We start from the raw sequence: 16,753 nt of genomic DNA on the forward strand, positions 1-16,753 counted from the left end.
AGTTCTATATATATAGTATTTAAAAGAATGACCATAGGCTATTATACGAGCCTCCAGCCACCCTCATGTGTCTGACTATTCGATACCGCCCTCAATAATAAATAGGAAAAAAAAAATTATTACAACTATCACTTTAACCAAAGACATACTAACTTCAATAATAAAATGCACATTTATTAGTGCATAGTAGTTGATATTGTAATTTCTGACGGTGAGGTAATGAATTTTAATCTTAAATATTATCTTTTAGGCTCACTTTTTCCAAAAAAAAATACTTCAATAATGAAGGCGGTCAACATTACCAAATGTTTAAACTTTTTTAAGGTATTGAAAAAATAAATCTATTAAGACCGAGTAAAATTAGTAAATTAGCAAATATTTATAGAAAAATAAATAAATTTATTATCATTTATAAAAAAGGGATTTAACCTAATTCACCACTAACTTTAATAGATCCGAAGTCAACATCTCATACGCAGGCCTGATGTCATTGTTTTCACCCATGATCTCATGTCAAGATTCTCTCTAAATTCATATAAGAAAAGCCCACTCCAAGTGCAAGTTAAATGCAAAATAATTTTTATCATGAGCTTTATGTAATTATAGTCATAATCTTACATATGCCCCCATGTATGTACAATAGACTCTCACCTCCCAAAAGAGCTCTTTAGAGAGGTGATAAGACGCTATAGATACATATTTTATTTACTTTTTATTTTTTTATTTTTTCACGCATCTTAGTCGTAGATGTACATACGTTTGCACGTAGGTGATATTTTTTCATCATTGAGATCTTCCCCATCCCAATGCTTGTTGCCGCAACATCTTTAATTTTTTTTATTACCAAATAAAAATATCCTTTAACATATTTAAAAACTACCCAAACAATCTAAAATAAATCAAAATGGGATAATTTAGCTTTTACAATATTTAAGGCATCCTATACTTCAAATACTTTTAAATAAGTAGCCTCTAAATCTAGTTGGTAATTTAATTATTCCTTGTACAAAGAAAATATGTCAGCAAGAATCTCAAGGCAATCCAACAACCCATGAAGGAATTACGTAGCAAATGTGGGCTCACTGGAAAATGACCCGACCACCTAGAAGACTGACCAGCTTACATTAGCCAGAGAACACCTAAGTTGAATCGACAGTGTATGCCTACATGACTCATTTTGATGCCAGAGATGTTCGAGGGTTCCCTTGAGGTACCATGGAGTCAAGAGTTTTGACTCCCTTCAGTGGATCTCCTAGCCCAAAGGGTAAACTACTCGTCGAGTTATGGTGACTCATTCTATGTTCGATGAACTAATTTTACTTGGCTGACTGGAATCCCCCTAGCAGAAAATAATGTTTAATGGTTGAATCAACTCTTTTTTTTCGACTAATGTCAACCGGCTGTATTTGTTCAACTGACCTTTTTTAGAAACTCAACTCGTCGTCCCTACCTGTGAGATCAACAGCCGATGGTCCCTATCCATTGGGCTGATCGAGATCTCTAACCACTTCAGCTCATTGGCCTCATAGACCAAGCCGAAATGTAGGAAGTGGCTGAGCCCACAAGGGTATAATCCTCGGAATAAAATGTGCACACTCTACTTTAATAAGGGAACAAACGCAATTCCAATTATTGTTCAACTCTTTCTATATAAATAGGAGATCATTTTATGAATAAAAGGCTATTCAATTCCATCGTTTTACTCTTTAGGAGAGCACTCCTCTGCCTCTGTCTCTTTCTCTCTTCCTCCAGTTATATTTTATATTTCTTAGGTGTGATTCACAGGACAATGTCAGATTCAGCATTCTAAAAGTTGCAATGAGCATGGATCGTACCGGCGACAAGAAGAGAGCATAGCAAAGAGAAGAAGCTCATTAAAATTATACAATAAACAAGGAGGTAGGAGTTAGTGCTACAACAAAGTTAGGAGTTGAAGGTTAAAATGAAGAATCGAATGGTGAAGGTCATATGGGAGGCAGTAGCAAGGGGTAGAGAGCCAAACCCCAGGAAGCATCGACGAACAACGACAGAACGGTCCCACTTAACCTTGATAGGTAAGCCGACTTCTAGTACTAGGACAGTGATGACATAGGTCGACAGAAAGTGTTTCTGGCTCACTAAGGCGCTTATTACCCGGAGAACACTTTCTCTTAGCAGATCTCTGACATTGAACCCTGCAGAAGTTCAAGGTTCTATAATTGAAATCTTTCAAAGAACCCGACTAACCATGTTGCTTATTTCAATTTGGACTTTGTCTGTTGAATATAACAAATGTGTTGAAGTGACAATTGTTCTACACCACACTTATAGAATTGGATTATAGGTGGTTCAATGGATTCATGGTGAGAAATGATCACTTGTTATACCGATTTCAAGAGGTTGTTCATGGCATAGTCGGCTAGCACCCTAAAATCGTTAAAGAACCCATATGCATTGTAGCGATAAAACAAGACCAGGATGAGAGCATTCACTCATTCATCACCCTATTCCAGAATCAGATGTTGGAGGTACGTGATATGGAGCCTACAGTCGCTCGTATTGCCTTGGCTCAAGGTCGTGATCAAAGACACTTTTCGGGATGTTGGAGCAGACCAACGATCACATCTCGGCTGAAGAATACAGTTCTACAATCGTGTCCACCCAAGCGGAATCTTCCATTCGTCATTTGTGAAAGAGGGCCACCAGGGGAACGGCTGGAGACCGTGGAAGGACGCACGTCCAACTGACAGTTTGAGGTATTAGGATGTACGACCACCCTATTGTCAGTTTTATTTTTCAACACAGGACTTTTTTTAAACATACATATGGAGGATTTAATTTTTTTAAATTATCAAACACGACATCAAAAATAATTTACTATCTGAAGAGATAGAAATATCACTTTACGATGGGTTCGATTACTTAAATGAAGAAATAATAGATATCTGTATGGTCTACAATTAAAACTAACAAATCTTTCCCTTATATAATCCAACCCAAGCTGTTTTATTAAAGGTTGTGATATTACGAATAATATTTTAGTAACAAATGAGCTTTTTTATATTTTTAATTCTAAAAATTTTACTTGGATATTTTGCTCCAAAATTGATATAACTAAAGTTTTCGATAAATTAAAAGGCAATTTTTGTATAAGAGAAAAGAAAGGATTGGTATTCCTTTTATTTTCATTAAATGACTTGTTGCTTGCACTACTGATATTAATTTTTTTGTTATTATTATCAGTGAGCTAAAAATCTATTTTTCTTCATCTTTTTATGTAAGACAAGGTTTTCTTCTCTCTCCTTGCATATTAGTTATTATTGTGAATTCTCTGTCAGTGATGCTTTACAATCATTCAACTATAAATAATTATGTTGATAGTATTAATCACTTAATCTATGATGATGATATTCTTAGTTTTTTGCAAAGGTGATATTCATTATATTAATTTTATCTCTAATAATCTTATTAATTTTAGCAAAGCAACTAATCTCTATATTAATATTTCCAAATCAATTATTACTTTTCCAAGTCTATTGATATTAATCCTCAACAACAAATTTGTAATTTATGTGGTTTTTCTATCAATCCATTACCTTGGGAATAAATTGGGCTCCAACTTTTAAGATTGTTATTACTGATTTTCATAAACTTATTGAAAAATTTCATGATTGGCTTTTTTGTTAAAAGCAAAAACTTTTATCAAATACCAATAGAATTCAATTATTTAAATTTATTATTTAGAGTTATTTATATTATTAGTTTCGTTCCACTATTATGCCTAAATATTTGAGAAAAAATATGTCTTCCTTAACTTTTAGCATTTTTTTTTATAATAATGATGATGATAAGAAGCTTTATACCATATCTTAGAATACTGTGATTATGCCTAAACACATTGGTGGTTTAGGTCTTCCCTTTTTAAACACTGTAAATATCTTGTAAAAATTCAAAATTATTTGTAAATTTTATAATTCTAATTCTTAGTTTTTTATTTGGATTTTTAATCATTATGGTTCCATTCAGGTTAATTCTAATTCTATTTATACTCTTTTTGGGAAATAATTGATTAGAATTACTAGTAAGATTAAAAGAGCTTTTATTTCATGTTACTAATGAAAGTCACTTTTTTATTATTATTTTGATCCTTAGTTTAATAGAATTCTTTAAAAGATCATTTTGAAGATTTCATTTTTACTTGATTTAATTTTTCTCTTAATATGAACCTCGAGAATGTTCTTTCTAAAGGCAGTTGTAATTTTGCTCAAAATTTTCAAGACCTTGATTTTTGCATTATAGTTATTTATAATATTCCCATTACTAATGACCTTACATGTCTTCAGAATATGGATCCATTTATCCTCACAAAGTTGTTTATTTATTTCTTTATGATTCTTGTCCTACTATAGACTAGTTTGAAATGGTTTGGTTTAAAGAGTTTTCTATTCATTATATTCTTCATATATAAAAATTCTTTTTTAAACTTCTTCAAACTTGTGATATTCTCTCTTTAAAAGGCATGAATGTTAAATCTATTTGCGTTTTATGCTCTTTTGGTTTCGAAAACCGTGATCATTACTTGTTTGGGTGTTCTTTTTCTCACTAACTTCTTAATAGTTGTTTGCCTTAAAGTATGTCTTTCATTATTTCAGATAATATTTTTCAGGCTATCTTATATTCAGATAATATATCTTATAAAAATCATAAATGTTTTCATCTTTTTATTATGAAATTTACTATCTATATTATCTAGTATGAGAAAATTCTAAGATTTTTAGAAATAAGCATACATCTATTGAATTAAGTATTCATTTTATTGATTGAATGATACTTTACGAGAGTAGAAAATGAAAGTTCAAGAACTGAATTCCTAATTCCATTAGGAGTTTCTACAAATTTTCTTAGGCTGTTCTTTTAGGTTTGATGTGGCCTTGTTTTCTAATCTTTATTTTCTTCTTCTAATTATTTTCTTTGATAAGGTTTGGAGCTTTGTTATTCTTTTCCTTTCTATTATCTCAGTCGTTCATTGTATATATTTAGTTTCTTAAATATATATTGTTCTTGGGAGCTGATTGATTATTTTGTCGATACTATTTTTTATCTTAGTTTGTATTAGTGAAATTATATTTATTATTAGATTGGGTTACATATATTATATTTGGTCATAGTTTCAATCATGATAATACTATTGATCATTTTTTAAAATTTTGGTTTGGTGTTAGCATGATATCCACCCATGCATTAAATCTCTACCATTCTTTTGTATTTATTGAAGTTCCCTTGATGTATACATTGTTCTGAGATGAAGATTTAATGTATCAGTGTTTTTTGTTGATATGGTATCAATATTGGAATACTCTTTCTATTTGTTGTTGCTAATCAGTTTGGAGTAGGGCAATAAGACTCCATTGTTAATTGTGTGCATGTCAGTTGTCAGCTCAAGCTTAATTTTGTCTCTTGTTTCTGATGATTAGGCGAATGCTGAATTTACTATACTTCTCTCTCTTTCCATTTTGGAATTGTTTAGGGAAGGAATACTCTGGCTCTCGTTTTTTCCTTGTAAAGTGTTCTTGCTAAATTGGTGATGCTTGCGATGCTGCCTTTTGTGGTGGCTTTTTCTCGAATTTCTTATGGAGTGATTATAGTTTCAATTAGAGATTCACCTATACTTTGCAGTTTTTGGGATAAGTGGTCGTCTTCTCTATCGAGGATCATGAGCTTTTGGATTCATTGCTTACAGAGTTTGTTTGATTTGAGCTAATGTTGTTTTGATTCAAATTTATCAGTATTATGATGTTAGTTATATTTTTTATGCTTTTGTCCTTTGTTGTAATTAGTTTATAGTTTTTGGTTTGTCTTTTTTTCTTTTTTTTTTGTGGTGTTGAGTTATAAGTGTGTCTGTGACTGTCCTTTTATTTTCTCTTTGAATAAAGCTAGTCGTGACCCTCATTTTTCAATAGAAAAAGGGATAGCGAAGGGAAATAATCTTTTTTTTTTGTAGGTTTTAGAGAGAGAGAGAGAGAGAGAGATTTGAGTTTAAAATATCATATATATATATATATTATTTATTTATTTATTTATTTATTTATTTATATATACATATATATATGTATGAACACATATTAATTTGAATATAAACAAATATATGCCAAATGAAGAGCAATTTGGACGTGAATAAATTAATTTAATGCATCTCGATGATTCGAACATGTTCGCTCAGTTTGATTTACGAAATAATGTCCCAATAAAAAATTAATACGTGGAGAAAATTATTCCAAATGGAACTTCATGTTCACAAATTCACAATTAAAGAATGTTGAATTGTCGTCACACTCGTCATATGCCTCCCCAAACACGATGACAAGCATGAAGCAACTCACAAAACCATAATGACAGACTAGGCTGACCACAGCTGACTGAACCAATCATTGTGCGTGATCACACAAATAACACAGTGATTGAACTAGATTGAAAGCTATCAAAATTGATGTCAAACATAATTGATGTGGGGTTATCTTGCAAGACACATTAGTGTCGTCTCAGGATGCTCTTCGACATAAATGAGGTCGACAACAGTGACAACATTCATTAAATTAGATTAATGTGATTTCTTGAATTTAGAGGGAATATTGGTTTAAAAATTAAGAAAATTATTTGTTTTTTTTTTCATTTTTTTTAGGAAAAAGTTAAAATTAGTATTTGTTGTATGCTAGAAATTTCTTAATTGTGGAGAAATTTTATGTCTTGGTTCAATATAATTTTCTAATTCATACACAAAGATGTAAGAGAACCAAAATTTTCATTTGAAAAAATTCAGTCATAAAAATTCACTAGAAAGTTGAATGTATAGAAATTTATTCTTCTCCTGTATTAGGGAAAATGTGGGTGTGTAATCTGGCGATCATAACTTTATAATAATAGTTTGGCTATAGCAGTCATAATCGTGCTACAAGAATTATAGTTGTTGGATAAAGTAACAGTAGTTGACTACAAAAATCACAATCTTTGATGGTAGGCAGTGAAGTAAGCAACTCACTTTCTTCTCTTTTCAACCTCCCTCAAATGGAGAAAGGTGGTTCATTTATAGTTTTTGATAGAAACATTTTTTTGGTAAATATTGTCAATGTCCCAAAATAATATATCACACGTTCCACGTAACTTTCTTTTTCAAAAGAATGACCATAGGCTATCTTATATTCAGATAATATATCTTATAAAAATCATAAATGTTTTCATCTTTTTATTATGAAATTTACTATCTATATTATCTAGTATGAGAAAATTCTAAGATTTTTAGAAATAAGCATACATCTATTGAATTAAGTATTCATTTTATTGATTGAATGATACTTTACGAGAGTAGAAAATGAAAGTTCAAGAACTGAATTCCTAGTTCCATTAGGAGTTTCTACAATTTTTCTTAGGCTGCTCTTTTAGGTTTGATGTTGACCTTGTTTTCTAATCTTTATTTTTTTCTTCTAATTATTTTCTTGGATAGGGTTTGGAGCTTTGTTATTCTTTTCCTTTCTATTATCTCAGTCGTTCATTGTATATATTTAGTTTCTTAAATATATATTGTTCTTGGGAGCTGATTGATTATTTTGTCGATACTATTTTTTATCTTAGTTTGTATTAGTGAAATTATATTTATTATTAGATTGGGTTACATATATTATATTTGGTCATAGTTTCAATCATGATAATACTATTGATCATTTTTTAAAATTTTGGTTTGGTGTTAGCATGATATCCACCCATGCATTAAATCTCTACCATTCTTTTGTATTTATTGAAGTTCCCTTGATGTATACATTGTTCTGAGATGAAGATTTAATGTATCAGTGTTTTTTGTTGATATGGTATCAATATTGGAATACTCTTTCTATTTGTTGTTGCTAATCAGTTTGGAGTAGGGCAATAAGACTCCATTGTTAATTGTGTGCATGTCAGTTGTCAGCTCAAGCTTAATTTTGTCTCTTGTTTCTGATGATTAGGCGAATGCTGAATTTACTATACTTCTCTCTCTTTCCATTTTGGAATTGTTTAGGGAAGGAATACTCTGGCTCTCGTTTTTTTCTTTGTGAAGTGTTTTTGCTAAATTGGTGCTGCTTGCGATGCTGCCTTTTGTAGTGGCTTTTTCTCGAATTTCTTATGGAGTGATTATAGTTTCAATTAGAGATTCACCTATACTTTGTAGTTTTTGGGATAAGTGGTCGTCTTCTCTATCGAGGATCATGAGCTTTTGGATTCATTGCTTACAGAGTTTGTTTGATTTGAGCTAATGTTGTTTTGATTCAAATTTATCAGTATTATGATGTTAGTTATATTTTTTATGCTTTTGTCCTTTGATGTAATTAGTTTATAGTTTTTGGTCTGTCTTTTTTTCTTTTTTGTGTAGTGTTGAGTTATAAGTGTGTTTGTGTTTGTCCTTTTATCTTCTCTTTGAATAAAGCTAGTTGTGACCCTCTTTTTTCAATAGAAAAGAGGATAGCGAAGGGAAATAATCTTTTTTTTAGGTTTCACAGAGAGAGAGAGAGAGAGAGAGAGATTTTGTGGCTGGGGGGAAATTATTTTTTTTTTATCTCCTCTTTTCTTGGATATTGAGCATTTCCTTGTTGTCAGAACTGAATTCTTTGTGATGAATAATGAATCATACACCATTATAATAAAAATTAGTATAATACAAACATGGACAAATACAAAACGAGGATATGGGACATGTCTATTAATAAAAGTACAGGACACGAACACTCGTCATACACCATTATAATAAAAATTAGTATAATATATATATATATATATATCGGTGTGTGTGTGTGTGTGTCTATATATACATATATGTATGAACATATATTAATTTGAATATAAATAAATATATGACAAATGAAGAGCAATTTGGACGTGAATAAATTAATTTAATGTATCTTGATGATTCGAACATGTTCGCTCAGTTTGATTTGCAAAATAATGTCCCAATAAAAAATTAATACGTGGAGAAAATTATTCCAAATGGAACTTCATGTTCACAAATTCACAATTAAAGAATGTTGAATTGTCGTCACACTCGTCATATGCCTCCCCAAACACGATGACAAGCATGAAGCAACTCACAAAACCATAATGACAGACTAGGCTGACCACAACTAACTGAACCAATCATTGTGCGTGATCACACAAATAACACAGTGATTGAACTAGATTGAAAGCTATCAAAATTGATGTCAAACATAATTGATGTGGGGTTATCTTGCAAGACACATTAGTGTCGTCTCAGGATGCTCTTCGACATAAATGAGGTCGACAACAATGATAGTATTCATTAAATTGGATTGATGTGATTTCCTGAATTTTGAGGGAATATTGGTTTAAAAATTAAGAAAATTATTTGTTTTTCATTTTTTTTAGGAAAAAGTTAAAATTAGTATTTGTTGTATGCTAGAAATTTCTTAATTGTGGAGAAATTTTATGTCTTGGTTCAATATAATTTTCTAATTCATACACAAAGATGTAAGAGAACCAAAATTTTCATTTGAAAAAATTCAGTCATAAAAATTCACTAGAAAGTTGAATGTATAGAAATTTATTCTTCTCCTGTATTAGGGAAAATGTGGGTGTGTAATCTGGCGATCATAACTTTATAATAATAGTTTGGCTATAGCAGTCATAATCGTGCTACAAGAATTATAGTTGTTGGATAAAGTAACAGTAGTTGACTACAAAAATCACAATCTTTGATGGTAGGCAGTGAAGTAAGCAACTCACTTTCTTCTCTTTTCAACCTCCCTCAAATGGAGAAAGGTGGTTCATTTATAGTTTTTGATAGAAACATTTTTTTGGTAAATATTGTCAATGTCCCAAAATAATATATCACACGTTCCACGTAACTTTCTTTTAATATACGTAGTTTTTTTTTTTTTTTTTGATGAGTGATTTAACAACATCAAAATATGATGATCCTAAGCTCATTGTATTCCTCTCGTCAAGCCGCTCAATTTGAATATAAGCCAAGTTTTGAGATCATCTAATATTTTGTTTGATGCATCAATGCCTTTGATTGTACCACATTAATTTGATATGAACTTATTTAGACTCAGCTTAAATAACCTTTGACGTCATTGAGCTCGTTTTGTTGATATATTCAAATTGACTATAAACTTGTTAAGTTGGGGCCTAAAAAATCCTAAATTTGAATTTCAAATATTTCTAGCTCAAAATGGATCTAGATCTGCGTGACATAATTAAAACTCTCTTAATCGCACTATCATTCAATATTATTATGTGATTTTAATCATTTAACAATATATAACTAAAAAAATGAGCCTCACTATCTCATGATTAAATTATGTGTTTATAAGACATCTTTGTATACATAAAATGATACGAGCACATCAATTTCTTATTGTTTAAAGCATTATAAATTGAATCATGCTTATAAAAACTCATTAACCCCATCAATTTAATTCTCAAATTAAAATAAATGAAAATAAACACTAATTTTGCCATAAAACTAAAAAAAAAATTATTATTCTATATATGGGCACATGAACGTCGAACTCCCAAGTCAAAAAGCATAGTACACCTCCAAACGCACTAATGAATACATAACCGCAAATCAACATCTGATAAAAAAGCTCGGTCAAATCAATGAGCCAACTCCCCACTTCAGTAATGAATGACGTGGACATCATACTCCACGGTGGCGTCACCGGTGGTGAGATCAAGCCAATGAGTCCGCGCCAGTGCATACCCCCTCGCGAAGCGAAACAGCCCGGTGCCGCCGACGATCGGCATTTCCCTCACCGGGTGGAGTGGTTGGTTGCGACCCAGTAAGGAGAGAACGCTGCCGTTGTACTTCCCGGACGTGAAGGCCAGGTTCATGGTCATGAGCAGGCTCACCTCCTCCTGGCCCGTCGCGGCGTACAGGCCTTGGGCCCGGCCCAGGAGCGTGGAGTTCCGGTCGGGCCCCTCGGTGAGCAGGTCGTCAATAATGGCTATCATGCCGAAGCCCGAGTTGGGGTGAGCTCCGGCGGCGGGTTTGGTAACTGGAACGGCGGTGGCGTTGCGGCCGCTGAGGATGTCGTGGAAGAAGAAGTGGAGGTGGCTTTGTTTTTCCTTGAGCTTGGAATGGAGAGGAGGAGAAGCGGTGGTGTGGGAGATGAGCAGGAAGAGGAGGGAAGAAAGAAGTAGACGAGAAGCCATGGATGTTAGCAGAGGAGGGGAATCGTGAGTTTAAGGTGTGAGTATATAGGAGGTGAGTCGTTATTTATAGGAAAGCTGATGGAGAAATTATCATCAATGGTGTGATATCATTTCACATGATAATTTTTTCAAATTATGAATTTGAATCAATTTTATTATATTTTATTATTATTATTTTAATATTTTGCAGAGACATGTAATTGATGTTGTTGGAGTATCAACTTATTTATGGGGACTAAAAAATTTCAGTCTGAAATTATGGAGTAGAGGTGGCTGAGCTAGATATGGAGTGGGTAGGGGATGAAGCCGTGGAGGCGATCAATTGGTCATCATTGTGGGAAACCGGAACTCGTGGAATTAGGTGAATTGAGGGTGATTAAGGAGAAAATATTGTGTATGGAGTTTGGACCTGAGCTCTCCAGAGTTCGGACACGAGCTGTGTCCTGACAATGGACGTGAAACACCGGAGGTCCGAGCTTCTGCTCTAAGTTGGGACCCTGGAAGCAATATTTTTTCGCACTTAAGGGCTTACGGGTAGGCGTGTAAATGAGCCGAACTGGAGCGAGCCCAGGCTGAGCTCATGTTCGGCTCGTTTATATTTCGAGCTAAAAAATTGTGTTCGTGTTCAGCTCATTTGCTTAGCGAGTCGCACACGATCACGAACAAAGAGTCATTTTGACAATCATAATCACGTAGCCATTAGATGTTAAGGATCGGGGCAAGATTTAAAACACCATTTGAATTTAATTTAATAATTGTTATTCTATTTTCTTAATTAATACTTTTCATTGATTATAAATCTTTGTAATCTTGTAGTCAATTAAATTTTTAAAAAGGACTACTCATCAAAGATATATATATATGTATATAATTGATTAGTAGTATTTCGAGCTAAAACAAGCCGAACACGAACAAACAAATATTTTTTCCGTGTTGTTAATGTTCGGGTCGTTAACTTAGCAAATGAGCCGAATAAGAGTTTCTTAATGAGTCGAACACGAGCCGTTCACGAACAACACGGGCCGTTTTGACAGCCCTACTTATGGGCGGCGATGTCAGTGTGATCGGCTGAGGAGTTTGGATCACCAAACGGGGAATTAATGGCTCTTTGCGACTTTTAGTTGGCAGCTAAGAAAATTAAATAAATCTTTTGGTCAGGAGTGTTCCACGGGGACCTGAAGCCAAAATACGGCTGGCCAAATTTCAGTTCTAGCAGGACTAAATGGAACAAGTAACGACAAAGCTTAGGGTGGCCTTCTAGAATCTTGATGGTCAAACACAATGGAAAACATAAACCTGCAAAGTTTGGTGGGATCTTGACTTTCTACACATTTACACGTTGTGGCGATTCCGCCTCGGCGCGCTCCCGTCGCATTGACCTCATATTTTTAGTAGGCCACTTAATGCCTGTTAATGCCCATTAATGCCTGTCCCGTAAGCCTTATGCACGAATAATACCTTTTTGGCAATTATAATAAAGTGCATATACATTCAAGGCATACATTTTTTATGTATGTACGTAAATCACGCTTAAATTTTCATATTTACATGTTTTATATTCAAAAATGACTTGCATGGATCTCGAAGAGTATGATGGTTCAGATGAAATGCTAATATACATGAAGCTGACTGAACATCCAAAGACTGGCTCTTTATCTAGGCCAGCCTAAATCAAATAATCCCATAAATACTACTGTACTCTCTCAGCAATCCAGTCAAAATTACCAAGAAACAAGCCATCCAACTGGCTACGCTAGGACCACCCTGCAACTCAAAGCCGACCGGCTCCACTTGATAAAGACCGGTTGGCACCCAAGCAAGATTGCTGACTGACACCGCTTGGTTGCTGGATTCAAGGGCTCACCGAATAAAGGCTCCAAAAATATCAAAAGGCATATAAATCAGTTACAAATACAAAAATACAATAATATCTTCTAATTCCCTCATAAAAGTAGGGGCATACATGTAAATTTCTATTTTGTGACTCGTTATCAACTATAAATAAAGGGTGTCGTGGTTGTAAACGGGTTTTTGGCTCCAGAATCTAGACTCGTACTCTATAGGGAGAACTCCCTCTCCCTCTCTTTGTAATCTCTATTTTCATATTTAAAATGACATAGAGCCCGAGAATAGGCCAGTTCACCTCCACAGGGCAAGTTTGTAGGTGCTCTTTTATTTATTTTTTATCTCTTGGTTTCCCTATATTCCCCCCCCCCCCCCAATAAACTTCTTAAATAAGGAGCACGATAAAGAGGTTTTAGTTTAACAAATCTGGAGCCTGAAGCGTCTTTTCAATCATTTTCTTAGAGGTTTTGGCCTGGAAGTAAGTATTATACATGAATGTCTAGCTCCCAATGCTCGAAATCCAACTAACTCTACTAGCACACTGCTCGACCGGTCCTAGGCACTCAATGCTATGTTCATAAAGGGTATTATCTCAAAAATTTTGCTAATTTTATGATGATCATCTCTAAATTTCTTCTAGATTCAATTCATACTTGAGGAATTTAGATCCCAAAAACCATGCCAATAGTGACCCAAAGAGGTCTAACAGGCTGAGTATTTTACAACGCTCCCTCATAAAAAATTCTTGATGTCGAAGCTTGGATGGATAAAGCCCTAAAGGTGGTCCCCTGTCCAGTAGCGACAAGATCCATAAAGAATAAGGTGCAAATCACCTCAGTGGCAAGTTTCGACAGTTTCCCTCGTGAAAGCAAGGACAAGGTCTACTTAAGACATAATTCAACACAATTATAATGAACATACTAAATTTTATGAGGTAATTCTCACTTCACTAAAATTTGTTGAAATTCAACACAATTAAAATGAACCTACTAAATTTATTGCATATAGTAAAGTGAAATTTAATCGCATACTACATCACAAAGACAGGGGTTTAACTCATTTCCAAACCAAACAAGTTAAATTTATTCATCCTCTATCTCATCATAAGAAATTAATTTATTTCAATTGTTGGACTTATATATGAATCATGTTTTTTTTTTTAATTATCAATTCAAGACATAAACATTCTTGGCTCTTCATTTTAATGCCAAAATCCTAAATAAGGAGATATCAAATTGGTTTCTAGCATGGTGGGACAAATTTGATGTCATAAACAATATCTTTTCTGAAGCAATTACTAATCTTTACTCTTCCTCGGTTGTATCTTCTCCACAGTTCGCCAAAATAAAAAATGGTTTTCTGGCATATGGCATGTGTGAATTGCTCTTCTTTTGTCAGACCCAAATACCTCGAATTTTTGCATCGAATTTATGTCTTAAACAAGACAATATCAATATTAAATCATTATTGAGAATATTTTTTTATCAAATGTTGGTTTACAATTATTGTCTTGTCAAAATAATTTAGATTAATAATGTTAACACATCCAATGTTTCCAAAATTCAAGAAACAAAATTCAAAAAATTATCCTTAAAACAAATTCCCAACAACAAAACGAAAATATCCGCGAGAATCTCCTTAGAGCAGCAAATGCAAGAGTTATATCAGAACCAAATGAAAGATCTATTTGAGTCTGAAGAAGATAAGCCAATATCCAATAACAAGTGAGACAACTAAAAAAAATTGAAACAAATTGTGACCCACCTCAGCTCAAATTGACAGCGCAAAGATAAAAATTGTTTAAAGTAGATCCCCACTAAGGTTATTTCAGATAAACATTGTGTCACTAATTCCGACGGTTGAAATTGTTACTGTATTAATATTGGTTGGCGTAATATTGTCTGCAGTTATCCTTACTTTATATCCAATCAAATGAATGTGTTATCTTTTATGAAGTTCTATTATATTGATTTGAAGTCCACCCTCTGCTGTAAATAAAAACTTTGTATTCTGTTAGGGTGTGCAAGCTTTTGGAAAGTTTTTTCATTATAAAATATAAGTATTCACTTAGTGCTCCTTGCATTCTTGGAGTCCTGTAAGTTCTTCTGTTATTAATAAATTTCTATTTCATTACACACACACACACACACACACACACACACATACACATCACGTACTCGGATCAGTTGGTCGGACATCTGTTTGTCAGTTGTAAGTCTACTCTGGTATGGGGTTTGATCCCTCCGTGTGTAGAGTGTGGTACTCGAATTATTAGGTGCATTAGGGATGATCGGGCTCGTATAATAGCCTCTAACAATTCCTAAAATATAATATATTTCTTTCAAATTCATAATCTAAAAAAAAATACAAAAATCCCATTTAGTCAACAGTTTACACTTTCTTTTTACGCAAATCACGTGAAATGATTTCACACAGGAGGTGATAAGTTCTCCATCGTCTTTCCTATAAATAACCACCTACCTTCCTATACTCCGTACCTTAAACTCACGATTCCCCTCCTCTGATAACATCCATGGCTTCACGTCTCTTTCTCTCTTCCCTCCTCCTCCTGCTCATCTCCCTTACCACCGCTTCTCCTCCCCTCCATTCCAAGCTAAAGGAAAAACAAAGCCACCTCCATTTCTTCTTCCACGACATCGTCAGCGGCCGCAACGCCACCGCCATTCCAGTCACCAAACCGGCCGCCGGAGCCCACCCCAACTCGGGCATTATTGACGACCTGCTCACCGAGGGGCCCGACCGGAACTCCACGCTCCTGGGCCGGGCCCAAGGCCTGTACGCCGCGACGGGCCAGGAGGAGGTGAGCCTGCTCATGACCATGAACCTGGCCTTCACGTCCGGGAAGTACAACGGCAGCGTTCTCTCCTTACTGGGTCGCAACCAGCCGCTCCACCCGGTGAGGGAAATGCCGATCGTCGGCGGCACCGGGCTTTTCCGCTTCGCGAGGGGGTATGCACTGGCACGGACTCATTGGTTTGACCTCACCACCGGTGATGCCACCGTGGAGTATGACGTCCACGTCATTCATTATTGAGAGCTACTTGGTAAAATTAGGTGGGAGGGGTGGTAGGCTTATTGACTTAGATTTTCGCGTCATGTACCCGTATATAGAATAATGAATTTTTAGTTTTATGAGAAAAATGGTGTTTTTTTAATTTACTTTAATTTGAGGATTAAATTGACGTGGGTAAGGAAAATTTTTATCGTTGATTAATTTTTAATTATATATAATTTTATAATTAAATGATAAAATAACATAATAATATTAATTTTAACTTTTTCTTAAAAAAAAAAGGATAAAATCACATAAGCTTCTTAATGTTTAAGCAAATATTCTCTCTGAATGAAATCATTCACATAAATTCTATGTATATATAATTATATATATATAACACTTACACTTTACGTTTTACATTATACTAGTCAAATCACTCATGCCTTTTTTTTAAATATAGTATAAAAAAATATATATAAAAATTATATAAATAAATATTATTATTTATTTATTTATTTTGAGCCATAACGAGCTCAATACAAATGAACAAGCTTTTGTTTTTGTTCGATTCGTTTCTAAATCGAGCTCAAAAAAAATATTCATGTTCAACTCGCTTGCATAATGAACGCATCGAACACGAAATAATTAACAAAACAAACAAAAACTAGAGAAAAAATGTGCTTTTTTGACGACCCTACTTCTAATGGAAAGCAT

The 16,753-nt window shown here is 33.8% G+C and overlaps 1 protein-coding gene and 1 pseudogene across 1 annotated transcript; one reads left to right on the forward strand and one right to left on the reverse strand.

Annotated features, from left to right (window-relative positions):
• LOC110026893 overlaps positions 1–16,168 on the forward strand; it is a 19,307-nt pseudogene extending 3,139 nt beyond the window's left edge.
• LOC110026904 (dirigent protein 22-like) lies at positions 10,518–11,200 on the reverse strand. The gene has a single exon (XM_020728110.1). The coding sequence runs from the start codon at positions 11,176–11,178 to the stop codon at positions 10,642–10,644; it is 537 nt and encodes a 178-aa protein (XP_020583769.1). The 5' UTR covers positions 11,179–11,200; the 3' UTR covers positions 10,518–10,641.
• Positions 16,169–16,753: the final 585 nt, after the last annotated feature.

The sequence above is a fragment of the Phalaenopsis equestris genome, unplaced genomic scaffold, assembly GCF_001263595.1.
Source record: "Phalaenopsis equestris unplaced genomic scaffold, ASM126359v1 Scaffold000403, whole genome shotgun sequence".
Taxonomy (NCBI): Eukaryota; Viridiplantae; Streptophyta; class Magnoliopsida; order Asparagales; family Orchidaceae; genus Phalaenopsis; species Phalaenopsis equestris.